At 46.6% G+C, this 27,808-nt stretch overlaps 1 protein-coding gene across 2 annotated transcripts in view; it reads left to right on the plus strand.

Annotated features, from left to right (window-relative positions):
• The window catches only part of LOC115139859 (neurogenic locus notch homolog protein 1-like), a 48,024-nt gene extending 20,577 nt beyond the window's left edge, over positions 1–27,447 (plus strand). Inside the window, exons 5-34 of one of the 2 annotated variants that reach the window (XM_029677692.2) lie at positions 5,709–5,831; positions 6,134–6,367; positions 6,640–6,795; positions 7,367–7,552; positions 7,806–7,919; positions 9,740–9,853; positions 9,985–10,218; positions 10,360–10,470; positions 11,220–11,412; positions 11,588–11,733; positions 11,875–11,988; positions 12,924–13,043; positions 13,203–13,355; positions 13,647–13,875; positions 14,148–14,349; positions 14,615–14,768; positions 14,970–15,154; positions 15,572–15,704; positions 16,222–16,479; positions 17,048–17,160; positions 17,327–17,898; positions 18,155–18,586; positions 18,869–19,017; positions 20,068–20,281; positions 20,658–20,748; positions 21,178–21,343; positions 22,707–23,005; positions 23,145–23,292; positions 23,564–23,661; positions 24,515–27,447. In XM_029677692.2, the coding sequence (XP_029533552.1) occupies positions 5,709–5,831; positions 6,134–6,367; positions 6,640–6,795; positions 7,367–7,552; positions 7,806–7,919; positions 9,740–9,853; positions 9,985–10,218; positions 10,360–10,470; positions 11,220–11,412; positions 11,588–11,733; positions 11,875–11,988; positions 12,924–13,043; positions 13,203–13,355; positions 13,647–13,875; positions 14,148–14,349; positions 14,615–14,768; positions 14,970–15,154; positions 15,572–15,704; positions 16,222–16,479; positions 17,048–17,160; positions 17,327–17,898; positions 18,155–18,586; positions 18,869–19,017; positions 20,068–20,281; positions 20,658–20,748; positions 21,178–21,343; positions 22,707–23,005; positions 23,145–23,292; positions 23,564–23,661; positions 24,515–25,909 (6,836 nt within the window). In that variant the 3' untranslated portion in view covers positions 25,910–27,447. The remainder of the gene's footprint in view (positions 1–5,708; positions 5,832–6,133; positions 6,368–6,639; positions 6,796–7,366; positions 7,553–7,805; positions 7,920–9,739; positions 9,854–9,984; positions 10,219–10,359; positions 10,471–11,219; positions 11,413–11,587; positions 11,734–11,874; positions 11,989–12,923; positions 13,044–13,202; positions 13,356–13,646; positions 13,876–14,147; positions 14,350–14,614; positions 14,769–14,969; positions 15,155–15,571; positions 15,705–16,221; positions 16,480–17,047; positions 17,161–17,326; positions 17,899–18,154; positions 18,587–18,868; positions 19,018–20,067; positions 20,282–20,657; positions 20,749–21,177; positions 21,344–22,706; positions 23,006–23,144; positions 23,293–23,563; positions 23,662–24,514) is intronic. The other variant, XM_029677693.2, reaches the window with a different exon arrangement.
• The last annotated feature ends 361 nt before the right edge of the window (positions 27,448–27,808 follow it).

The following is a 27,808-nucleotide window of genomic DNA, read 5'->3' on the forward strand; positions in this document are numbered from 1 at the left end:
GCTTACCAAGAAGACAGTGAATGTTCCTGAGTGGCAGAGTTACAGTTTTGACTTAAATTTACTTCAAAATTCAAAAGGCACTCGCACATCTGAGCTATCTTTGTTGCAGGTGCATGGTAACAGTTAAATAAGATGAGAAAAAAGAAGATACCACACGCTGCTCTTGCTAGTATCACTGTTCTTTAATTAGCTTTACGTATCGACCTCAAGGCCTTCGTCAGAGCTTGAGGAAGGCCTTGAGGCCGATACGTAAAGATAATTAAAGAACAGTCATAGTAGCAAGAGCAGTGTGTGGGTTTCTTCTTTTTTCTCGACTTAAATCTACTTGAAAATCTATGGCAAAGACCTGAAACTAGTTGTCTAGCGATGATCAACACCCAATTTGACAGATGATCAACAACAGCTTGAGGATGTTGAAAAGAATAATGGGCAAATGTTGCACAATCCAGATGTGGAAAGACTTACCCAGAAAGACTCACAGCTGTAATCGCTGCCTAAGGTGCTTCTACAAAGTATTGACTTAGGGGTGTGAATACTTGTGCAAATGAGATATTTCTGTATATAATTGTCAACATGTTTTCACATAGTCATGATGGGGTATTGTGTGTAGATGGGTGAGAAAACACATATATTTAATACATTTTGAATTCAGGTTGTAACACAACAATATTTGGAATAAGTCAAGGATCATTTCTGACGGCACCTGTACATGAAGTTTTAGTCATTAAGCTGAAGATTGTGTCCAGAATGATTAACCATCAGGCCATGTGTGATATTTTATATTTTAAGTTAGGATTTGACCCAGTATGAACTTTCAAGTTGTAGAATCCATTTCCACTTAGGGGCTGCTTAAGTGTTTTGTCCACCAGTCTATCCTCTTAAGTCAAATATCTAAAACAGCTGTGAAATGAACTAGCGGTACTGTTGTCAAGTGGCTGGTCAGGATGACTTGTGGAGGAAGCTGTGCGTAGTGGCTCCACAGTGCTCTGTGTGTGTGTGTGTGTGTGTGTGTGTGTGCTCTTTGTTGGGAGTTGACCTTGTGTTGCCTCGGGGGAACCAGAAGCTTAATGCACATTCACTAATAATGACCAACTTCTTATAATGGGTATTATAGAAGATGAACACAGGTCTCATAAACTCTCTCTCAAGTACAAGCCCACATGTTAGTGACTAGCCAGCTAATCTTTATATTTCAAGTTTAGCCAACTTGGATCTATTGGCAAAGGTAGAACAGTTGAATTGTTAGGAACACACCCTTCTGTCCATCTCCAGCTGTTTGAACAGCATGCTAGCCTGTCCACTTTGTTATGATGCTGAAATCAAGTGGCCTACCTTATTTCTCAGAATAGGAATGGGTTGCAAATTCCTTATGTAATTGTGTTTTAGGCTTATTGCACATTTATAAAACACAGACTAGACAGCTTGTGTAACAGTCCTTGGCTAAAATACTGCTAGCGGTACGTGGTACCGCAATGCCACACGCAACAAACTGAGGATCCATTTTCCAGAATCAACGTTCATTGATTATCCTGTTTTAGTAGTGTCTGCTCTGCGCGCAATTTGAAGAGTTGAAACACAAAAAGGTGTCGTTAGAAGGGTTAACGTCTCCTTTATGACAGCAAAATAATGTTTTGATGTGTTTCGGTCCCATTCTGTTGAACCAAACCTCAAATGGAAATAGCGAGTTGAATCTGCTTGCCAGAGAGGAAGAAGGGATCATCTTTGTTGTGTTGAGTGGCAGGCGTAGGGGCTTGGTGTGCGTGTGTAAATAGGAAGGTGAACACAGCCTACAGTCATTGCACACGGTACAGAATGAGCGAAGGAGACAAGACCAAAAAGACAACAGGAGAGCAAGTGGACATAAACGCCCATAAAACATATTTTGTTGCGATACAGGCATTCGGAATATCGCACCAAAAAAATATTCAAATTGATTTGTTATATCGCCCAGCCCTAGTGACCTGTGTGTAGTGGCTCCACAGTGCATTATGTGTGTGTTGTGTGAACAGAGAGGAGCAGGATAGCATTGGGCCTTATAGTGAGGAAATGGCTGAATGATAACACCCTCGGAACAGAGCCTGCTAGTCCTGTAGACAGGGTTACCGCGACTGGGCGTCCTCTCCCTACTCCCCACAGGTCACCACTTCCACCCTGCCCTGCTCCTAAGCCAGGCTGAGCTAGACTTCCACTGAGCTCCCAGTAAGCACCACGCCACTTTCCTTGTGCCTCTAACACTGTTTTGGCCGTGAAACATGGCTCTCACCGAAACGCCACTGCCAAAGAGAAATAATTGTGAATCAAGAGAAGTACTAGAATTGTCAACAATCCCAATGGTGCTCAGATTCTACCTACGTGAAATTGGCAGCATAACCTCCTAAATGTCCCTCTTCTTTTCTTATGCAGCCAGGGTGCCAGACAATACTGTGGTGGTGTGTTGTGTAATGCCAGAGCACGATGGTTTCTGTTATATGAAGGGAAGCTGTGGTCTGGCTGGCTGTTTGTTCTGACTGACACAGACCAAAGGAGGGCTGCCACCGCTGCCATTCATTCCCCTCTGAAAAAGGAGGCCGTTGACTGCTGCAACTGTAAAAGAGTTTCCCCTTGTTTTGAAAGGAACCAACCAGGCAATTTTGAAACCAAGCAATTTTGGCGGGGCTGTGTGAGAGAGGGATGCAAAGGGACAAATATACTCAGATATACAATACGCTTCCTTGATATCAAATCAAATTGTATTTGTCACATGCGCCGAATACAACAGGTACCTTACCATGAAATACTTACTAACAAGCCCTTAACCAACAATGCAGTGGGTTTTTTTTAAGTACGAAAAATTTGCTAAATGAACTAAAGGAAAAATAATAATACAATATAATAGCAATAACGAGGCTATATACAAGGGGTACCGGTACCGAGTCAATGTGCAGGGGTACCGGTACCGAGTCAATGTGCAGGGGTACCGGTACCGAGTCAATGTGCAGGGGTGCCGGTACCGAGTCAATGTGCAGGGGTACCGGTACCGAGTCAATGTGCAGGGGTACCGGTACCGAGTCAATGTGCAGGGGTACCGGTACCGAGTCAATGTGCAGGGGTATGGGTTAGTCGAGGTAATTGAGATACAGTGGCAAGAGAAAGTATGTGAACCCTTTGGAATGACCTGGATTTCTGCATAAATTGGTCATAACATTTGATCTGATCTTCATCTAGGTCACAACAATAGACAAACAGTCTGATTAAACTAATAACACACAGACAATTCTACATGTTCATGTCTTTATTCACACAATGTGTAAACATTCACAGTGCAGAGTGGAAAAAGTATGTGAACCCTTGGATTTAATAACTGGTTGACCCTCCTTTGGCAGCAATAACCTCAACCAAATGTTTTCTGTAGTTGCGGATCAGACCTGCACAACGGTCAGGAGGAATTTTGGACCATTCATCTTTACAAAACTGTTTCAGTTCAGTAATATTCTTGGGATGTCTGGTGTGAACTGTTCTCTCGAGGTCATGCCACAGCATCTCAATCGGGTTGAGGTCATGCCACAGCATCTCATTCGGGTTGAGGTCATGCCACAGCATCTCATTCGGGTTGAGGTCATGCCACAGCATCTCATTCGGGTTGAGGTCAGGCCACAGCATCTCATTCGGGTTGAGGTCATGCCACAGCATCCCAATCGGATTGAGGTCATGCCACAGCATCCCAATCGGATTGAGGTCATGCCACAGCATCTCATTCGGGTTGAGGTCATGCCACAGCATCTCATTCGGGTTGAGGTCAGGCCACAGCATCCCAATCGGATTGAGGTCATGCCACAGCATCCCAATCGGATTGAGGTCATGCCACAGCATCTCATTCGGGTTGAGGTCATGCCACAGCATCTCATTCGGGTTGAGGTCAGGCCACTCCAGAAGGCGTATTTTCTTCTGTTGAAGCCATTCTGTTGTTGATTCACTTCTGTGTTTTGGGTCGTTGTCCTGTTGCATCACCCAATTTCTGCTGAGCTTCAGTTGGTGGACAGATAGCCTTACATTCTCCTGCAAAATGTCTTGATAAACTTGGGAATTCATTTTTCTGTTGATGATAACAGGCTGTCCAGGCCCTGAGGCAGCAAAGCAGCCCCAAACCATGATGCTCCCTCCCTCCACCATAGTTTACAGTTGGGATGAGTTTTTGATCTTGGTGTGCTGTGCCTTTTTATCTCCACACATAGTGTTGTGTGTTCCTTCCAAACAACTCAACTGTAGTTTCATCTGTCTACAGAATATTTAGCCAGTTGCGCTGTGGAACATCCAGGTGCACTTTTGCAAACTTCAGATGTGCAGCAATGTTTTTTTTGGACAACAGTGGCTTGTTCCGTGGTGTCCTCCCATGAACACCATTCTGGTTTAGTGTTTTATGCATCGTAGACTCGTCAACAGAGATGTTAGCATGTTCCAGAGGTTTTAGCTGACACTCTAGGATTCTTCTTAACCTCACTAGGCATTCTTTGCTGTGCTCTTGCAGTCATCTTTGCAGGACAGCGACTCCTAGGGAGAGTAGAAACAGTGCTGAACTTTCTGCATTTATAGACAATTTGTCTTACTGTGGACTGATGAACATCAAGGCTTTTAGAGATACTTTTGTAACCCTTTCCAGCTTTATGCAAGTCAACAATTCTTCATCTTAGGTCTTCTGAGATCTCTTTTGTTCGAGGCATGGTTCACATCAGGCAATGCTTCTTGTGAAGAGCAAACTCAAATTTTGTGAGTGTTTTTTTATGGGGCAGGGCAGCTCTAACCAACATCTCCAATCTCGTCTCATTGATTGAACTCCAGGTTAGCTGACTCCTGACTCCAATAAGGTGTTGGAGAATCCATTAGCCTAGGGGTTCACATACTTTTCCCAACCTACACTGTGAATGTTTAAATTATGTATTCAATATACAATAAATAAATAATACAATAATTTGTGTGTCATTAGTTTAAGCACACTATGTTTGTCTATTGTTGTGACTTTGATGACCAATTTATGCGGAAATCCAGGCAATTCCAAAGGAATGTGTGTGTGGCGTCAATATGCGTGTGTCCGTGTGTGTGTGTGTGTGTGTGTGTCTTTGTGTGTGTGTGTGGTAAGAGTCCAGTGAGTGTACATCGAGCAAAAAATAAGAATAAAATAAGGGGGTCAATTGAAATAGTCCGGGTAGCCATTTGATGAACTGTTCAGCAGTCTTATGGCTTTTGGGTAGAAGCTGTTAAAGAACCCTTTGGTCCCAGACTTGGTGCTCTGGTACCGCTTGCCGTGCGGTAGCAGAGAGAACGGTCTATGACTTGGGTAGCTGGAGTCTTTGACAATTTTTAGGGCTTTCCTGGCCCCAGTGATGTTCTGGGCTGTACATACTACCCTCTGTAGTGCCTTGCGGTCTGATGCCGAGCAGTTTCGTACCGAGCGGTGATGCAACCAGTCAAGATGCTCTCAATGGTGCACCTATAGAACTTTTTGAGGATCTGAGGGCCCATGCCAAATCTGTTCACCCTCATGAGAGGAGTTGTTGTGTCCTCTTCGTGACTGTGTTGGTGTGTTTGGACCATGATAGGTCCTTAGTGATGAGGACACCAAGGAACTTAAAGCCAAGGAAATGTAACATGACCCCTCCTGTTGAGATGGGACTTATTTAAAAACTACAGTGTGTAATATGTGTGTACTTAACATAATGTCCTGTGCTCTCTAGGCTTTTCTGGTCAGAACTGTGACACCAACATTGATGACTGTCCAAGACACGAGTGTCAGAATGGAGGAACCTGTGTGGACGGAGTTAACACCTATAACTGCCAATGCAAACCTGAATTCACAGGTAACTATACAGACCCCCCTAATTTCTACACTCACGGTAGGAGTTTGTCATAAATACAGATCTAGGATCAGATTACTAACCCTCAATCCTAACCAAGACCATTGGGCTAATAAAAACATATCTGACCTTGCATCAGTGATTATGGTGTAACTTTTACCCTACTCCGATCTCTATAATGGAAGCCTCCTTTCTTTTGACTCTTATGATTAGTACTCATCTTTGTCTCTCTCTGACTCTTTTGACTTGTGTGTGTGCACTGTGGCTTGTTGATAAGTGCACTTACCCCATGTTCTCTCCTGTAGGCCAGTTCTGTACAGAGGACGTTGACGAGTGCCAACTGATGCCCAACGCGTGCCAGAACGGTGGAACGTGCCACAACATCTACGGTGCCTACCAGTGTGTGTGTGTCAACGGGTGGACGGGGGATGACTGTGGAGAGAATATTGACGACTGCGCCAATGCGGCCTGCTATCAGGGGGCCGTCTGCCACGACCGTGTGGCGTCCTTCTTTTGCGAGTGTCCCCATGGTCGCACCGGTGAGCCGATGGACTTTGGTCTTCTTCATTTCTCATAGATGTTCCATTTATCTGACCCTGAGCTTTGCACACTTGTATATCTACTACTTAATGCAAAATCTCTTGTGGTCACTAGTGATACTGAATAGGTAGTGTTTCCTCGTCCAGTGCCGACAGCATAGATAGTTACTACATGGTTGAAAAGCAACAGCTACATAAATAACTTTTAACGAAGTAAATAACTGCAACGACTAAACCAATCAGCGTCTCCTGTTGTTCTTGTGCCGTGCCAGGTCTGCTGTGTCACCTGGATGACGCCTGTATCAGTAACCCCTGTCAGAAAGGCTCCAACTGTGACACCAACCCCGTCAACGGCAAGGCCATCTGCACCTGTCCCCTGGGCTACTTTGGCGCAGCCTGTGACCAGGATGTGGACGAGTGCTCGCTGGGTAAGTAGACTCAGACCAGTGCCGGATGCTTTTCATTAACAGCTTCTATCTCAAGGCCATCAGACTGTTAAATAGCCATCAGTAACGCAGAGAGGCTGCTGCCTACACACAGACTCAAATCATTGGCCATGTTAATACATGGATCTGTAGTCACTTTAAAAAAAAATGCTACTTTAATAATGTTTACGTATATCTTACATCACTCATCTCATATGTATATACTGTATCTTACACCATCTATTTACATTTGTGTGTATTAGGTTGTTGTTGTGAAACTGTTAGATTACTTGTTAGATATTGATGAACGGTCGGAACTAGAAGCACAAGCATTTCGCTACACTCGCATTAACATCTGCTAGCCATGTGTATGTGACCAATAAAATGTGATTTGATCTGAACACACATTAGATCAAAACAGGAATAGGTTTGGTTAGTTTGAACTGGAAATGTGAATCGCTCAACACCAGAGAGGGCAGAGACACAGACAGGTAGCAACCACCACAGAGCAGCACGCCCTGCAATGTGTTTGTTAAGGTACACTCCATGTCTCTCTCTCTCGCTCTGTCTCTAGGTGGTAACCCCTGTGAGCACGGAGGGAAGTGCCTGAACACCAAGGGATCGTTCCAGTGTAAGTGTCAGCCCGGCTTCTCTGGGGCTCGCTGTGAACACGACATCAACGAGTGCCTCTCCAACCCCTGCCAGAACGAAGCCACCTGCCTCGACCAGATAGGAGGCTTCCACTGCATCTGTATGCCAGGTAACACACACACACACACACACACACACACACACACACACACACACACACACACACACACACACACACACACACACACAGTTAATTACCAACATCAGTATAAGTTATTCTTGCTAGCAAGTTTAAAGACACCTTTTTAATCAAAAGGGTGACCACACTCTAAACATAATAGCTGTAAAGTCAGGAAATTTGGCAATGTTACTGTACACTGACTAACTAACCAGGCCTTGTTTCCCTTGCTAATTGGTTAAAGGCTACGAGGGACTGTTCTGCCAGATCAATACGGACGAGTGCGCCAACAACCCCTGCCTAAACAATGGGAAGTGTATCGACAAGATCAACACCTTCCACTGCCAGTGCCCCACAGGTGAGCCCCGGTGCGTCGTAGCGGGAGGAGGGGGGTCGATCACCCCCCCCCTCCCCCGGACAGGACGGGCGCGGGAGGCAGACTCTAATCCTTGCCTCAGGCAGGCTTTACCAGGCCAGCTCCCGACGAGGAGGAAAATCCATGAGGAAGTTGACACTTTGAACAAGTTTTTACTCTCAACTCTGATGAGTGTGCAGTTCAACTTGGTTTGGATGTAGCTAGCTACAAGAACGTTAATTGAGAACTAAGGAAAGAAGGACTAAGAATAGCAGCTGAAATAGTGTTGTGTTTCCACGTCTTGAATTTCTGTATAGTTGGAGAAGCTGTTGTGAGCTTTTAGTTTTGTGTGTAGAAAGTTTTGAATTTAGATAATTTTATGAGGTATTTCTCCAGGGGTTCCAGTGGGGTTAGACTATGTGACAAGAGACATTGAGGGTTTTGTGAGTAGAGGAATGCTCTGATGGATAAACGCGAGGCCAACCGACACAGAGGAAGGTTTCTCACCCTCTAAAATGCGTTTTTCTTTTCATTCTTTCACCAGAGCTACTGGACTAGAAGTATTTCTGGAACAAAATAGTGCAGTTCTCAGTCGGTTCGGATCAAAGACCGTTCAGAGAGAAAGGCAGGAGGCTCCTTGTGTTGAGAAAGTGCAGTTAGGAAGCTGAGGAATTAATTGTAGGGAGGTACAGCAGAGAACACAAGAGCTTAGCTTCTGAAAAGCCCCCCCCATGTATATGGGACAGGGCAGGAGAGAGGCCTGAATGAGACAGTGGTGAAAGTGGAAGGGGTAGGAGGCGGTGTTGGGGTACTGGAGGGGACTGAGACACATAGACGGTTATGCTCTAAGGGGGGAGAGGGAATTGCCTTCTTGAGATGTAAATTTGTTCCTGTGTAAGCCCAGGCTGGGGTAGGGTAGGGTCCTCTCCTTTCATTTCTGTACACACCATCTCCATGGAAACCCCACTGGGGCGGTTTGAAATGTCTGATTCCTGGAGCCTGGGCTAAATCTCCTCTCTGGGATGTGTGTGAGGTAACGTTAGCATGGGCAGTCTAAAGCGAAAGGGACTCTGTGTTGTGAATGGGAAAATCCACTGGGAGCAGAGCAAACAGCTAGACATGTAGCCACTTCCTATCTGGGTTAGTGACCACTGGGATGTCTGGCTGGCTGCTTGGCTTAGACCCCCCCTGTGTTCCAATAGGGGGGGGGTCTATTAATCTCTTTATCAAACAGAATCCATCTTCTTTCCGCTTAGAATGTAAATGTGCTCCAGCAACAGAAGTTGTAAGAAGAAACAAACCAAAACAGATTAGAATAACTAGAGAAAAATGGGAGCCTGCTGGTTGATTTTTTTGAATGACGATGGATTTGAATAGCTGAGTTCAGAGGTCAAGCTGGCCCTTTTGGGCGCGGCGGGCGGGGAGCGGGGCAAGACGGGAGAATGCACATTGTGATGGAAAAGTTTTGGGGGACAAAAGAGGCAACCGGCTCGGCTTCGCGTTGCATTGAGCAGACAGTCCCCCCTTTGTCTCTCACCCCTGGTCATGAGGCCTTGGAAGTTTTTCGCCCCTTCTTTTTATACCCCCCCTTTCTCAGATGCAGTTTTTTGGGGGGAGAAGTGGTGAAAAGGAGTAGAAATAAAAGAAAACAGAAAGCTTGTAGTACGGTGGAGATGTTGATTAATATGCAGCCACCTCTGTTGTTGCGGGCTCTCATAGGGCAAGAGTGGGAATAGTTTGGGCTTGGTGAGATCACTCCAACCCCCCCCACACACACACATACGTGCACACAAACTCACCCCCACCCCTTCTTGTTTTTCTAGGCTTTGCTGGGAATCTCTGCCAGATAGATATTGACGAGTGCGCCAGCACGCCTTGCAAGAATGGCGCCAAGTGCACGGACGGCCCCAACAAGTACACCTGTGATTGCACTGAAGGTATACAAAGCAGCAACAAAGCAACAATAAAGATTTTTTTTTAAATCTACCAACACTGATTGAATATTTTATGCATCCTGAATAAAATGGGGAGAAATGAGACAGTGACCAACTTCTTCTCTTTCCACCAGGTTACACGGGGCAACACTGTGAGACTGACATCAATGAGTGTTTCTCAGCCCCCTGTCACTATGGTACCTGTAAAGACGGCCTGGCCTCCTTCACCTGTTACTGTCGCCCTGGTTACATGGGCCGGTTGTGCGAGACCAACATTAATGAGTGTCTGAGTCAGCCCTGTCGGAACGGAGGCATCTGCCAGGACCGCGAGAACTCCTATATCTGCACCTGCCCCAAGGGCACCACAGGTCAGACACACACACACACACACACTAAAATACTTCTCCTCTTAACTCAAAATTGGCCATCACAATAAAATCATCCAAATGTACTTTCATCTGTGAAAATGTAATTATAGAAACTTTGATGCTAATTTCTTTGCCCCTTAGGTATAAACTGTGAAGTCAACCTGGACGACTGCAAGAGCAAGCCATGTGACTACGGGACATGCCTCGACAAGATCAACGGCTACGAGTGTGCCTGTGAGCCCGGCTACAGTGGTGAGTAGATACTGTAGGGGACCAGTTTGTCCGACTGTGGCAACCCAGGTGGAGACTTGAAGGGGGTACTCCTACCGCCGTGCGTGTTTTCGTCTCCTATTCAGACCTCAGGCGAGGGGAGGACAACAAGGGCGTTGGGGGCAGCATGAAGGGATGGAAGAGAGGGAGGGGTAACAGATGGTGAGCGAACGCACTCCTTTTGAGGCCTTCCGTGGCGGTGTCACTTTCCAGCCCCTCCCTGTCCCCAACCTGCTGCCTAGACACACAAGCTGGCCTCTCTCGCCAGGCCCGAAAGGACCAACACCCACCGGGGATTTCACAGGAGAAAAGATCCCCTGAAAGATTCCTGAAAGTTGATCTTTTAAAAGGGGGAGAAGTTGGTCTATGCTGAATGGCTGCGGTGCTTCAATTGGCCGACAAAAGCAGACTTAAAAACCCCATGTTTCTCGAGATGGATGCATTTACTTTGGGGACATAGAGCCCATTGTGTGGTCCATTGTCTGGTGTAGTATGGGTTGTGCCTTGTGTTTTACTTCAAAATGATATCTTCATAAAAATCTAACCAAACTCCAAAGACTACAAAATAATATTATGTTAGGTCTAACCATAAAGCATTATTCATTTGTATCATTTTTGTTAAACCAATTTCATGCGCTTGTAAACCATAAACGTTCCTAGTGGTATAAAGTTGAGACGCTACCATACGAGGGGTCGGAGAAGTAAACATGTTCATGGGTTCTGCTTCACAGGGACCATGTGCAACATCAACATTGATGAGTGTGACCTCAACCCGTGTCACAATGGTGGCACCTGCATCGATGGCATCAACAGCTTCACCTGTTTGTGCCCGGAGGGTTACCATGACACCACCTGCTTCTACCAGGTCAACGAGTGCCTTAGCAACCCCTGTATCCATGGCCACTGTCAAGACAAGGTCAACGGGTGAGTCTGCCTCTTTCATCTGTCTCCATGGCTCCTCCTCCGAAGGAAATTACATAGTTGTGTTTAATTTACATCTAGAAATCTTCCCTACATGTAAGGTATGGAATGAATATACGGTATCAAAGTGAAATAATGTATGTTTCTCTAATACTGAGCGTTTCCATCTTATCCTTAGTTACAACTGTCTGTGTGACAATGGCTGGAGTGGCAAGAACTGTGACATCAACAACAACGAGTGCGAGTCCAACCCCTGCATGAACGGAGGCACCTGCAAGGATATGACCAGCGGATACGTCTGCTCATGTAGAGTGGGCTTCACTGGTGAGTTAGTGTGTGTGTGTGTGTGTCTTTGTGTGTGTGGTCGTCTAGATCACACTCCCACCATCAATACATTGTACTGTTTTTATCTATTTGACCCTGACTCAAACTCCAACTCATGTGCTACATACCTTTTGATTCCAGGTCCAAGTTGTCAGACGAACATCAACGAATGTGCCTCCAATCCCTGTCTGAACCAAGGGACCTGCATCGATGATGTCGCTGGCTACAAGTGCAACTGCCTACTCCCATATACCGGTATGAACATATTTATCTATTGTGAAATATTTGTCTGAGTGTCTGTCTGTCTAAGTGTGCTGTTTTCTATTCCCTTGCTGTGGGGCGCTACGTTGTTGCTTCTCTACGGCATTGGACATACAGGAAAAACATGCTCTGGAAGACCAAGCTGTCGATGAGTTCAGCAGCAATCCTTCCTCTTGGCTAAAAGACTCCAGCGTCTGGTGTGTTGACGTTGGCCCGCCATGACAACTTTGCAAGTGTCCCTGATAACAACACAATATTTTTCAGCAGTCCTTTCCTTTCCTCCCTTGTTCTATTATTTGAAAAAACAGATAATGATGGACTGCCTTTGGGCACATTTGTTATTTATTCCCCGTCTTTTTGGAAAAATTCACACAGCGTTGGGACCTGAAATAATAGGGGTTGGGAACGAACGACCCAACTGCTTGACACATTTCCTGTTTGCAGACTTCCTGTCTCACAGAACAGCAAATGCCTTGACAATAGCAGGAAACGTCAGCCTGCTTCCTGTCCGCGCCGGGTACCGTGAAAACAGAAAGGGAATTGTCTCCGCAGGCCCAAACAGCTCTGCTCTCGAACACTCACAGAGCTTTACACTGTGGGCAAGAAGCCTCCTGATATCCTCCTGAATGAAGTGTTTAAATGTCCAATGAAAGCATTATCTACGTAGGGCGGTCTATCCAGACACCCACTACTTCTTGTCATGATACTCTGGTTCCGACAAACAATAGTATTAGACATTATAATAATATGAGAATTTTAATATTGAGCATAGTTAATGTCCATTATCTAAAAGTTTGTGTGTGTGTGTGTGTGTGTGTGTGTGTGTGTGTGTGTGTGTGTGTGTGTGTGTGTGTGTGTGTGTGTGTGTGTGTGTGTGTGTGTGTGTGTGTGTGTGTGTGTGTGTGTGTGTGTGTGTGTGTGTGTGATAGGTGAGAACTGTGAGACCCTGCTGGCACCCTGCAGCACCAAACCCTGCAAGAACGCAGGTGTGTGTCAGGAGTCTGAGGACTACGAGAACTTCTCCTGTGTGTGTCCAGAGGGCTGGCAAGGTGTGGGAGCAATATCTTGATAGTAGATGGTGTCATTCTTATGCATTTATATACACATATGAAAATAGACAAAATATATATTTTTTAAATGGACAAACGATCTCAGTGATGTATGTGTAGTAAGCCTCGCCCCTCCCTCCTCTTCCCTACCCTCTATAGGCCAGACCTGTGAGGTGGACATTAACGAGTGTGTGAAGAACCCCTGTCTCAATGGGGCCACCTGCGAGAACACCAAAGGCAACTACCGCTGTGGCTGCAAGGCCGGCTACGCTGGCCGCAACTGCGAGACCAACATTGACGACTGCAAGCCCAGTAAGTCTCCTTTCCTCTCATCTTCATGACTTCCTCATGAAAACAGGTGGATATGAGACAGTGGCCATGTCTCAATACTCGAAAAGTTGTTCCCTCTCCTTGGCTCTTTTATTTATGACTGATAAGTTAAAAAACTAGATAGGCCTCTAAAATATCTCTATAACATCTGCCTTGTGATCAGTGGGGGGGAGAATAAAAAATACAAGAAAGGAAGCTAATGGAGACTATTGAGCCGCAGCCAGTGTGCTAAGCTATCAGCTAACTTTTCTCCCTCCTTGCTCTCGTCCTTAGACCCCTGCAGCAATGGAGGTTTCTGCCGGGACGAAGTGGACAACTTTGTGTGCACCTGCCTGCCTGGTTTCCGTGGCACTAAGTGTGAGGAGGACATCAATGAGTGCGACAGTAACCCATGTAAGAATGGAGCCAACTGTACAGACTGTGTCAACAGCTACACCTGCACCTGTCCCTCTGGCTTCAGTGGGATACACTGTGAGAACAACACACCTGACTGCACTGAGAGGTGAAGAGAGCTCGGACTCCTATTTCTTTCTGTCTTATCTTCGTCACATGGCCTGTTGCGTCTCTGTCACAAACGATGAAGATGGCTTTGACCTACCTCTTTTTTTTTCTCCTGTCCACTTCTGCCCCCTGTGGCGAAAAGTTTAATAACACTAAATGACTATCCTGTTATAGCCCAAGAAGTTCACACTTTACTAAGTCACTTTACGAATTGCTTTCACATGATACGCCTGGTATTGCTCGATTGATGTTTTGCCGGTCTTTTATCCCCAGCTCTTGTTTCAACGGTGGGACGTGTGTGGACGGCATCAACACCTACACCTGCCTGTGCCCACCTGGCTTCACTGGCAGCTACTGCCAACACGACATCAACGAGTGTGACTCCAGACCCTGCCTGAACGGAGGCACCTGCCAGGACAGCTATGGCACCTACAAGTGTACATGTCCCCAGGGCTACATTGGACTCAACTGCCAGGTACAGTGTAGGCCCAGTAAAAATTTGACTTTATACTGGCTGTAGGCAATATACCATTTTGCTATTGTTAAATAAAATGTGCTTTTAGGAATCAAATACTTGGCTGAACAAAGGTGGTATGAATACGTTTAAGTTAACGCGCACTACAAACGTCAGCTATAATGATGTTTGTAGCTGTGAAACAACCGTGTACATTTCCAGTCACTTCCACCTGTCTACTCACCTAGTGACTAACTGTGTCTATGGTGTGTCTGTTTCTCCGCAGAATCTGGTACGCTGGTGTGACTCGTCTCCCTGTAAGAACGGGGGCACCTGTTGGCAGACTGGCACCACTTACAGCTGTGAGTGCCAGACCGGCTGGACAGGGCTCTACTGTGATGTGCCAAGCGTCTCCTGCGAGGTGGCTGCCAAACAAAGAGGTAACACTGGGAGTGTGAAGGAGGGTGTGTGTGTGTGTGTGTGTGTGTGTGTGTGTGTGTGTGTGTGTGTGTGTGTGTGTGAACGCCTGCATGTATGAGGTTGGATGTGTTTTTGTTGTTGTTGTGATAGTATCAATCTCACACCTGTAACATAAACACTTGGCTACATGTTCTCCCTCTCTCTTGCCCGCCCGCCTCCAGGTGTGGAGGTAGTTGCTCTGTGTCGTAACTCAGGCCAGTGTCTGGACGCGGGGAACACCCACTACTGCCACTGCCAGGCGGGTTACACAGGCAGCTACTGTGAGGAGCAGGTGGATGAGTGCACCCCCAACCCCTGTCAGAACGGAGCCACCTGCACTGACTTCCTAGGAGGGTACTCCTGCAAGGTAGGCTGCTCACGAGGAACACAGCACTCTCCACTTATTTCTCAGGCCCTGGGTGAAACGCATAACAAATGTGACCTAATGGTGAACCCATACCTAGGCTGAACAGGGATTCTACGCCTCCAGAAATGTTTATTTTAAAGTGTTTCCCGGTCTGAAACATTGTCAGACATTCTCACTTTTTGAAATGATCGTCACGTTTTTGGGTCGTGTAAATAAGTGTGTTGGTGTCCTTTCTAAGTGATTCTCCCTATTAAACCTAGACGGGTGAAGGCTGTTTATTAACAGACCAACACACTGCTCATTTGTGGAGATCTCTGAGGAAGGAGAATTTGCTGACCTGTGTGGCAAAAAACAGCCAGGTAAACAGAAGCGGCCTTGTTTCATGTCAGTCGTTCGGCTTTTTCTCTCCTCTCTCAGTGCGTGGCAGGATACGTCGGGACGAATTGCTCCAACGAGATCAATGAGTGTTTCTCCCAGCCGTGCCAGAACGGGGGCACCTGCATTGACCTGATCAATACCTACAAATGCTCCTGTCCCAGGGGAACCCAAGGTCAGAGCCCCGCCACCCACCTCCACACACACCATCTCCCTCCTTCCCTCCATCCTCTCCTCTGGTCTCTTCTCCCTCTTTCTCTATCCCTCTCCTCTCCTCTGCTTTTCTCCACCCTCCCACTCTCTCTTACTCTCTATCCCTCACTCCTCTGTTTCTCTCCGTACTCCCACTCTTTGTCTCTCTCTCTCTCTCTACCTACCTCTCTCAAATCCACCACACTTCATTAATTAGGGCTTAACAGTGTCCAGCACATGTCTGAAACTCTCCTCCCTGTCAAATGCAGGATTGATTTATCTCCTGGACATAAAGGGTGTGTTTCTTGTTGGTCGGTTGAAGTACTGTTGAAATGAATGTTGCCCCCCAAAAAGTGTGGTTACATAGGGAGCAAACAAGAGAAAACACCACAAAACTGTACATTGAAATGTGTATTACACCATTGCAGGTCGTAGGATTTAGGTTGTGTTTAGGCTGACTGTTCCTCCCCTCTTCCTCCCTCCTGACCTCTACCTCTCAGGCGTTCACTGTGAGATCAACATAGACGACTGCAACCCCTTCACAGACCAAGTCACCAACGAGCCCAAGTGCTTCAACAAGGGGAAGTGTGTTGACAGGGTGGGAGGTTACCACTGTATCTGTCCCGCCGGCTACGTAGGGGAGCGCTGTGAGGGGGACGTCAACGAGTGCCTGTCCAACCCATGTGACCCCCGCGGGACACACAACTGCGTCCAGCTCACCAACAACTACCGCTGCGATTGCCGTACTGGATACACAGGTAACATTTAACGTGCAGGAGGGTGATGTGATGGACCAGGCTGGAGAGTGACTGCAGCGCAGGGTTGGGTTTAGTTTCATGTTAATTACAGTTATTGCATGGGGTTGAGTATGGGAAAGCAAAGACTAGTCTTTTTCGAGACGAATCACCTTGGACATTTTTTCTGTGGTATATAGTCCCAAATGATAAGTATTTACCCCATATGGCAGGACTCTCTAACGCTGTTCCTGGAGAGCTACCTTCCTGTAGGTTTTCGCTCCAACCCTGTTCCTGGAGAGCTACCTTCCTGTCGGTTTTCACTCCAACTCTACTCTAGCAGACCTGATTCCAATAATTAACTGGTTGATAAGCTGAATTGCCTTAGTTACACCTGGGGTTGGAGTGAAAACCTACAGGAGGGTAACTCTCCAGGAACAGGGTTGGAGTGAAAACCTACAGGAGGGTAACTCTCCAGGAACAGGGTTGGAGACTCCTGCTCCATGGCATTAAACGTTAACCTGTGATTGGCTTATTGATAAAGGAACGTTTCATGTCCTTGATGTAACCATCTCTCTCTGTGACCCTACAGGAGAGCATTGTGACACGGTGTTTGACGGCTGTAAGGGCAAACCCTGTCGTAACGGAGGGACATGTGCCGTAGCCAGCAACACTCCTCACGGCTTCATCTGCAAGTGTCCACCTGTAAGTTTCCGCACAACCACGGCTGCTGCCATAGTTCTGCCAAAGACACCGTATAAGAGACATCCATGCAGATGTGTTGCACCGTTTTCATTAATTCAACATGCTGTAACGCATTTAATAAATAGTATTACTACATTGATACGTTTCCTCTCCTTCCCCTCTACAGGGCTACACTGGCTCCACCTGTGAGTACGATGCCCACTCCTGTGGCAATCTTCACTGTCGTAATGGTGGCACCTGCGTCTCCGGACACAAGAACCCAAAGTGTCTCTGTACCTCCTCGTTCACGGGGCCAGAGTGTGAATACCCCACAGACAACCCTTGTAACACCAACCTTTGCTACAACGGGGGAACCTGTGAGTACAGCCCAGAGGCTCCGTACTACCACTGCATCTGCCCCACCAACTTCAACGGCCTGCTATGTCACATCCTGGACTACAGCTTCCTGGGCGGGTTTGGCCGTGACATCACCCCCCCGCCGGAGGTGGAGGTGAGCTGTGAGATCCCCCAGTGTGAGGAAACGAAGGGGAACAAGTTCTGTGATATGTTGTGTAACAACCACGCGTGTGGCTGGGACGGGGGCGACTGCTCGCTCAACTTCGACGACCCGTGGAAGAACTGCACGTCGTCCCTGCAGTGCTGGCGCTACTTCAACGACGGGAAGTGTGACGAGCAGTGCAACAACGCCGGGTGTCTCTACGACGGCTTTGACTGTCAGAACCTGGAGGGCCAGTGCAAGTGAGTGAGACGCTTGCCACCCGGGGCTGAATACAATACTCGATAAGGGGAGGCCAATCCACCTTGAGACCTGCTGGCTATGCAGGGTTCCGCTCCAGACCTACTATAACTCACCTGATTCAGCTAATGCTGTAGATAATGCATCAAGTCTGAGTAGCAGTTCAAGGCCTGAACAACAGTCTGAGCTTTCTTTTGAAATAATACGCATCCCATTAAAAGCCATACTGAATAATATTATTTCCTCTTGTCCCTCCAGTCCTCTGTACGACCAGTACTGTAAAGACCACTATGCGGACGGCCACTGTGACCAGGGCTGCAACAATGCAGAGTGTGAGTGGGACGGTCTGGACTGTGCCAACAACATGCCAGAGAAGCTGGCGGTGGGCCGCCTGGTCATCGTGGTCCACATCATGCCCGACCAGCTCCGGAACAACTCACTTGGCTTCCTGCGCGAGCTGAGCCGCGTGATCCACACCAATGTGGTGTTCCAGCAGGACGCTAAGGGACAGACGATGATCTACCCGTACTACGGCAGTGAGCAGGAGCTGAAGAAACACAACACGAAGCGCTCGGTGGGCTGGACAGAGATCCCCGACACCGTTCTCAGCTCCATGAAGAACAGCATGTATACTATAGCCAATGGAAGCAGACGCAGACGCAGGGAGCTGGACCCCATGCAGATCAAAGGGTGAGACAAATGTTCGGGAACAATCGTCATTTGGAACCTGGATTTCAATGGAATTTTCATGCGAACCTCCCATTTACGTGGAAGTCGAGCTAGTTTCTGTGTGAACTGCCCTTCCACGTATTTGGTAGCGATGTGTTGTATAATCATCCATTGGAAAACTGGTGTCTGTCTTTTGAAGAACTGCTGCTAGTTCCCTGAACAGGAACCACTGAGCTGTCCTTTCGTCTCTCTGAGGTTTTTAGATCAGGTCTAACGTGTGTCACATGACTCTGTCCTCCACAGCTCCATAGTGTACCTGGAGATTGACAACCGCCAGTGCGTCCAGCAGTCCACGGAGTGCTTCCAGAGTGCCACTGACGTAGCAGCCTTCCTAGGGGCCCTGGCCTCCAGTGGGAACCTCAACGTTCCCTACATCATAGAGGCGGTTCACAGTGAGTTTCTATCTCCTTCCATTCTAACAGTCACCAGGCCAAGAGTACTGCTGAAACAGCCGGGGACTGTACCCCTAACGCCACCTTACTCATACACCCCCCACACACACACACACACACACACACACACAGACAGACAGACACCACACACACACTGTGAAGGTTTTCTCCCCTAGGTCTTAACCCTCCAACACCACACTGTGATGATGGTGTGTTCTTTGATTGTGTATTTGATATTCAACAATGAAACAAATGTACTTTTGAATCACATGTACTAAACAATCAATGCAGCAGTCTGTGTTTAAATCCAATGGCTTCAGGCTCCAAAATGGTTAATTGCCGTAAATCAACTCATCCACCCCCCTACCCCATCCACATACCATTCTAGCGCACACACACACACACACACACACACACACACACACACACACACTTCATCCCACAGTGTGAGGCTGCTGCAACCTTCACCTCGCTGAATGTAATACCAGGACTTAATGCATCTCTAAGGGTTTGGGTTGGGAGAGTTTATCATTTCAAAATCGTTAGTGGAAAAAAGCGAAGGGGAAAAATTGATCGGGAGTGTGCTAGAAGTTGGGAGTCTTTGTTATCTTGAAAATCCTAATAAATCCTTCGTCTTTACAGCTTAAAGCGCGTGCAGTAATTTGAAGTTCATTAATCCCTCCCTTTTCTTCCCCTTAAAGAAGAAATGGTAGAGTTGTCTCCTGGCACCCTGGGCTGAGAGGGGAGAGGAGGTGTTTTTTTTTTGTATATTTTATTTTATCTCTAGCTCTATTTGATGAGAAGTGGTTAGCAATTCTGATGATTACAGAATAGGACAAGCCTTGTTTTACAAACGGCGCTCCTCCTTCCAGTTATAGCTCTGGCCATGGACAACTAGGACCAGGCTCCAGGAGGGGGTTTCACTAGACTAGAGGAGCTGGACTAGCAGTCCTGCGACCAACCCAACGCCTGCCTGCCTGCCTGCCTGCCTATCTGGGTTCTCAGGCTCCGCTGCTGTCCGCCTTACCATGTTGTCCCTTTCCCCTCCAGGTGAGGTTGACCCCCAGCTTCCGTCGGAGCTCTATCCCATCTACGTGGTCCTAGCCGGACTGGCTCTCCTGGCCTTCGCAGGCGTGGGGATGGTCGCCTCACGGAAGCGTCGTCGCGAGCACGGCCAATTGTGGTTGCCGGAGGGCTTCAAGACCAGTGAGCCCAACAAGAAGAAGAGGAGGGAGCCCGTCGGGGAGGATTCGGTGGGATTGAAGTAAGTTTCCCGGGTTTCCATGCGGCACCACATTGTTTTCCTACCATGGGTCACAGTTTGTTTTTTCGTGGATTTGGTCGTAGCAGGGTGTGGAGCGGTAACGAGAGTTTTTGGGGCTGAGGGGTGTAGTTGGCGATTAGAAAGAGGGGGGAACGGTTCGGATCATTAATGATAATGTTGCAGCAGGTTTAGGTAACGGGTGCATTAATTGACTTGTCTGGGCGATAGTGGTGGGACGAGACAGGATGGGGGGGCTCAATCAATGCTTTTGTTTCGGTGTTGGTGCACTGCCACTGAGGAAGAGGGCTCAGCTGGGATAGTTGGCTAGCTCACGTGCTGCATCCGGATTTTCAATGGGATTTCTGTCTGACCACAGGCCACTGAAAAATTCCTTGGACATATCACTGATGGACAACAACCAGAATGAATGGGGAGAAGAGGAGCCTTCAGACGCCAAGCGCTTTAGGGTAAGGAGTCGAAGGACACCACATACTGGCATTGGGACCTACTGTTGGAGGGAAAGACAGGAATAAGAGTAGAACATGGACTTCATAAGAAATACCTAAAGAAATATATGAAGAAAATATCTTCAGTCAGGGATTTTCTCTTCTTCATCACTGATAATAGCCTTCAAATATCACTTGATTCCAGTTTAGTTTCAAGATGTATACATTTACATAGGCTATTGAATTGAATTTGCTTTAATTTAATATTAAGATATTGAAAATGTAGAGTCTCCTTTGTGTTGGTTTTTGGTTTTATTGTCCAGAATGTCAGCATTTGAATATATAAAAGTCGGTTAATTAAACCTTAGTTTTCAACTAGGTTTGAGATGAAAGGCTTTGGATGCGGTGTGAGCTAATTGATTGTCCGTCCACCCCTCGGTCTGGTTCCAGCAGTTTGAGGAGCAGGCGATGCTGGACCTGGACGACCAGACGGACCACCGCCAGTGGACCCAGCAGCACCTGGACGCGGCTGATCTCCGAATCCCCTCCATCGCCCCCACACCACCTCAGGGGGAGATCGAGAACGACTGCATGGACGTCAACGTACGGGGACCAGGTGTGTTTACAGCCACTCGTTTCATCGTTAGGGAAATTAAGACAGATTTTAGCTGTGAATTTGACTGATTTTGGGGAGATTATTATTTGTATTTTTTAACCTCAATGTCTACTGACAAGGATTGAGTTGATTATTACATTTGATGAAATTGTATTTTTGGGGAATATAGAATGTATGTATTTAATTCGGTGTGTAGGACTTCAGTAATACTGTTGTATGGAATTGTTGTATTTTGCCCCAGCTACTTTTATATTTACGGTGCAGAGGTCATATATCAAGTATGTTTTGGGGGGTCACATTTCAGTTGTCAGTACTGGTGTAGAGTTAGAAAAGGAGAGATGAGAGGTCTTCATAATTATGTCATCAGAAGTGTCAGGAAAAATGTGGATACAAATATTGAAAAAAAAAGTTTAAAGTATTTAAATATGATCATTCTAATAATTTGTATTACACACAAAATATGTATTCCTATTCAATTGAATTATATTACCTTAAAATCTTGCTTTGTATAGACGTCAAACTAAACTTATGGTCATGTTTTAAGGTATTTTTCTGCCTCGGTTATTAGTTGATTGATTTACACCTCTGACTGAGTGAGCAATGGCAAGATTGTGTATGTGTGTGTGTGTGTGTGTGTAGGTGTGTGTGTGTGTAGGAGTAGCTAAATCCCTGTGTCCTCAGGGGTAAGGGGATCCAGATCAAAGCATGCGGCTAGAAGCCCTGAGCCCAGGGGAAAACTCCCTTCCTGCTTACATTCATCATCGGACCACTAATAGGCCTATTTCTTCATATGCTTTATTAATAAAACCAATAACGGGCCAAAATACAAGAACACCCTTTTATTAAGTGTCAAGCCCCCTGAAGAGTATTTTAAGAAAATCAACAGTAACATGCTCCTCGAACTAAAGCACAGCCCCACACACACGTTTTCTCTCCCTAACCGATCAATGAGCCCGAATTGAATCTGTGAGATCTGGGGCTCGCTATTCTTTTGAAGAGGAGAAACCCATCCAGGTCGACTGGCTGAGCCTCCCCTCAGAGATGATAATGCTCAGTTTTCCAGCTGCCTGGGTTTCACATAGCCTGGCCCGTTTCCCCAAGCTCCCCAACGTCGGGCTCGATCAGAATCCGTTATCGAAAAGAGCGGTGATGATACACACAGGCAAACGCATCAAATCCACATTCGATTTGTTTGTTGCTTTGTTTTGATCTTCCTTGTGCTTTGAAGTACTGACTCTTACCGTTTGTACCAGGAACTTGGCTCCGTCTCATGCTGACCCTGCACTAGTGCACTGACTGCCAATGCTGTGGTATAGTCAACTCCCCTGGTCCTAAAGTATGGTCTCTCCCTCCCTCTGCCCAGATGGCTTCACCCCCCTGATGATCGCCTCCTGCAGTGGTGGAGGTCTGGAAACCGGCAACAGCGAGGAGGAGGAAGACGCCTCTGCCAACGTGATCAATGATTTCATCTACCAGGGTGCCAAACTCCACAGTCAGACAGACCGCACGGGGGAGACCGCCCTCCATCTCGCTGCCCGCTACGCCCGCTCCGACGCTGCCAAGCGTCTGCTGGAGGCCAGTGCAGATGCCAACATCCAGGACAACATGGGCAAGACCCCGCTACATGCTGCCGTGGCTGCCGACGCTCAGGGCGTCTTCCAGGTTAGGGTCAAATGCAGACTCATTTGTGGTTTTGAGTAGCAAAGAGATCTACTGTATTGGATTGGCAATGTGACCTTTCTTCCTTAGTATCTCTATAGATAATCTCATGCAAGGTTAACCAGCTCGTGTCTTCCTGTAGATTTTGATCAGGAATCGTGCCACAGACCTGGATGCCCGCATGCACGATGGCACCACCCCTCTGATCCTGGCAGCCCGCCTGGCAGTGGAGGGCATGGTGGAGGAGCTCATTAACTGCCACGCTGACGTCAACGCTATCGATGACTTCGGTAGGGCTCTTATGTCACTGTTGTGTCCATATCGGCTCCTTGGCCTCATCGTACTCTTTCAACCAGAGCTATAGTGGAGCACTTTCGATCCATCAAACGTTACATTTGTCATTAGAAATGGGCAGAATAAAATAAAATAATGTTATTTTACAAAATGTTGAAATAATGTGGGGTTTAGAAAGAAATTATAGTCAGGTTTCTTTAGGTCAGTTTAGACAGGCATGGCTTGATGTGAACTGAACGTTTGTCTCTCCCGCTCTCTTTCACAAAGGCAAATCTGCTCTGCACTGGGCAGCAGCAGTGAACAACGTGGAAGCAGCTATCGTACTACTGAAGAACGGCGCCAACAAGGACATGCAGAACAACAAGGTAAGGCATCTCTTCCGCCTGATAAGACACCATAGAAGAAGCTGCCTCCATAAGCTACGTAGCTTTTTTTATTGAACCTTTATTCATGCAGGTTCATCTCAGTAGCTAGGTTCCCATCCAATTGCGTGATGACGTAGTGCACACAAATGTACAGTACTTTTTCATCGACCGAATAAAAATCGGAAGTTCAGTGTGTTTCCATCGCATTTTCAACTCTACCGATAGTTCTGTCACAAAAACTGTTGCGTTAAATAGCAAGTGTGCCTCATCTGGTTTTGACACATGCGCTCTTAGCCAACAGCTCACAGATACAGTGTGGGTAGGCTAGTCTACATGACGACATTATTATGGATTAGAGCGAGAATATTTGTATTTGTCAAACGGCAGTCAAGCATCAATAATCATGTCACTAAAATAAGATCCTCGATATTTATTGGAAAGGAGCATCAAGCTCATCACCGTGCACGTTCACCACCCTGTGAAGTTCATCAGAACTTATTTCATCTGTAGCCTAATAAACTGCAGGCTTTCCCGGGTCGTAGTGGGAGGACCATAAACCATATCATCCCGTGACTCCGTGTTTACTTCTATATGATGGATATTAATCGCATAATTACTTTTAACGACACAAAAACATCCCACCATGTCGAACAAATAAATGATCTGTCAGCGTTTATCAAATTGTACCGAAACTTCCATCACAGCTGTCGTGATTTCTTAAAAATATGGTGACTTTACTCGCATAAAAACTAAGGCTATAAACATGGTTACTGAGATACAATCAATTTTGCAAGCGAGAGCTGTCTGTCTGTGGCCCACTGTAAACACGTTTCTCACTGTGTGTCTTCCTCAGGAGGAGACCCCGCTGTTCCTTGCTGCCAGGGAAGGAAGCTACGAGACGGCCAAGGTTCTGCTGGAGCACTTTGCTAACCGCGAGATAACTGATCACATGGACCGGCTGCCCCGAGACATTGCGCAAGAGAGGATGCACCACGACATTGTCCGTCTCATGGATGAGTACAACCTGGTCCGCAGTGCACCCGTGCACAGCCATGGCCATGGAGGCTCCATGGGCACGACCTTGTCCCCCCCCCTCTGCTCCCCCAATGGCTACCTGGGCAGCATGAAGGTCCAGGGCAAGAAGGCCCGCAAGCCCAGCGCCAAGGGCATCGGCTGCAAGGACGGCAAGGACATGAAGAACAAGAAGAAAGCCTCCCAGGATGGGAAGGGAGGGAGTGTGCTGGATAGCTCAGCTGTTCTGTCCCCGGTGGACTCCCTGGAGTCTCCACACGGTTATATCTCTGACGTGGCGTCTCCTCCCATGATGACGTCCCCCTTCCAGCAGTCCCCGTCCATGTCGCTCAACCACCTCCAGGGGATGTCCGACCCCCACATGGGGGTCAACCACATGGGCATGCCCAACAAGCAGGAGCTGGCACACATGCAGTTCGACCCACTCCCGCCCCGTCTCACCCACCTTCCTGTGTCAGGCTCCAACGGCTCGGGGGGCATGAATGGCCAGTGTGATTGGCTCTCCAGGATGCACGCCAGCATGGGCCAGCCCAGCCAGTTCAATCCCATGAGGGTTGGTCCTGTCGGTGGGCAGGGCGGTCTGCACCAGGGGGGCGGGCAGCAAGGCATGATGACCTCTCTCCACAACGGGCTCCCCACCACCAGCCTGTCCCAGATGATGAGCTACCAGGGCCTGCAGAACACCCGGCTGGCCTCGCAGCCCCACCTTCTGCAGCAGGCCCAGCAGCAGATGCAGCAGCAGATGCAGCACCAACAGAACCTGCAGCAGCAGCTCCAGCAGCAGCAGCAGCAACAGAGCATCCAGCTGCAGCACCAGAACTCTAACACTGGCACTAGTGGCCATTCCATCAGCCACAACTTCATCAGCAGCGAGCTGAGTGGCTCAGAGCTCCAGCAGGGCACAGGGAACCAGGGCTCCATGCCTATCCACACCATCCTACCCCAGGAGACCCAGATCATGAGCCAGAACCTGCCCAGCACCCAGTACCTCACCCCTCCCTCCCAGCACAGCTACTCCGGCCCCATGGACAACACCCCGAACCACCAGCTACAGGTCCCGGACCACCCCTTTCTAACCCCCTCCCCCGGGTCTCCCGACCAATGGTCTAGCTCCTCCCCGCATTCTAACATGTCCGACTGGTCAGAGGGCATCTCGAGTCCACCAACCAGCAGCATGCAGTCTCAGATCGGACATATCCCTGACCAGTTCAAGTAGAGAGTTATGACAAGATGGACTGATTTTGATATTTTTGTATGAAAAGGCACTCTTGAGAAAACAGAACAAAAAGACAGAGCTATGAACTGATTTGACCGAAGGATCTTTTTAAATGCTTTTATACTAACAGTAAGAATTGCCTATGTTTTATTCATTCTGTTTTTATTTATTGTCTTATTTATACGTTTGTTTTCATGTGCTTACAGAAATGTTGGATCCAAGGTGTCAGGCCATAGTCAGGGGAAAGTGAAACTTATAGGCATACTGTAGCTTTGCTTATTTTCTTTATGTAGTGCTTATGTCTGCAGTATACCAAGTTATTCCGACGTACACTGGGTATTTATTTTTGTAGAAATTTTGCCTTTTTAATTTTCATATTGTCTTTCGTCAAAATCTTGTTTATAGTTGAATTTAAAAAAAAATATGGTATAATCTTGTAAAAACAAACCGTGATTTAAGTCATTCTATAGAGCACATTCTTAAATCCAGTGTTATTTCAATGTGTTTGAGTTTTGTTAAATACTCTAGCGAATTCAAGAACTGCATTTATTTGTCAACATTCATAAAAGTCAGGCTTATTTTTCCCATCTGTGGTCAGGGATGCTGTATGTATGAATATTATATATACTACATTAGCTGGTTTCCATGTTAACATTTCAAACAGGTCATCTGACCAAAACCAAGAATCAGCTAAATTAGGTGCTAAGCCTCTTGATTTGATTGTTTGTATGGTGTGTGGAGCGTGTATGTGTTGGGGGTTAGGGAGTAGGGTGGGGTAATGTACAGCACAACCCAAGCTTTGAGATGGGCAGTTAATAGACTGGGCTCGAGTCTCTGTAAGTCTATGTCCCTTGTTACTTTAAGTTGTTCAACAAATGGCCGGGTTGTCAAAATGTTTCAGATGTTATTCTGAGGGATCATTTGCAAATTAACTTACCTTATCGCCTTCCAACTGTTTGAGCCTGTGGCCGGGTGTTTCAATGTAAATATGAATATGCATTTCCCTTATAAGCAGGATTTTGTTTCAAAAATCTTAAGCATGCCATTCGGATAAGAGGTTTCACAATGATCCACAGTAATTAAAATATATATATACATACAGAGCATATATTTTACTCAGTATCACCTTGGAAAAGAGGTCTGAAAGATGTATGCAAACAACATAAATATAGATATTCTAAGCCCTTACAGATAAAGAATAACAGAAATATTGAGGACTTATGAAATTGTTATTTATTGATTGTTTCTGTGATACAAAATAATTCACAGATGACTATTTGGACGAATGTTGGATGAATTTTTACTCTATGTAAAAAGGAAGACTGAGGTGTCCTGTTTCTATTGTGTGTCCTTCCCTGATAATTTGTGAGACACTGAATGGTATACGTTCTCAATTTTATTCATTCAAATCCTAGGCTGTAGTATCTGCAATAAAATGTTACTTTCCTGCAAAGTTGTAATTTGCATAAAAAGTATTTTTCTTCCTCTGACTGACTTTAAAAAATAAAATAAATACAAAAAAATCGTATGATAAAAGACATCATTGCGTCTTTGATCTTTGCGTTCGGAAAATCAATTGACTGGAGGTAATAAATCCTCCTTGTAAAGTATACCAAGTCTTTCAGTTCATCTCAATATAGAAACGTTGGTCTACTAAACCCAGCCTGCTGTAGTTTACCGATATGGACTCGGCAACCATGCAAGCACAATCAAACTCGATTGATAATACTGATACAGAGAAAGTGACAGTGACAGTGAGCGAGAGTGCGTGTGCCTCTCCAAATTGATACTTAATGTTATTAGTAGAGTTTTCACACTCAACAGTAATCTCTTAATGAATTGCGGTTTTTATTCATTGACAGAGATTTTCACATTGTCTTCAGAAACTATACTTTTTTT

Source organism: Oncorhynchus nerka, linkage group LG13 (assembly GCF_034236695.1).
Source record: "Oncorhynchus nerka isolate Pitt River linkage group LG13, Oner_Uvic_2.0, whole genome shotgun sequence".
NCBI classification, from domain to species: Eukaryota; Metazoa; Chordata; class Actinopteri; order Salmoniformes; family Salmonidae; genus Oncorhynchus; species Oncorhynchus nerka.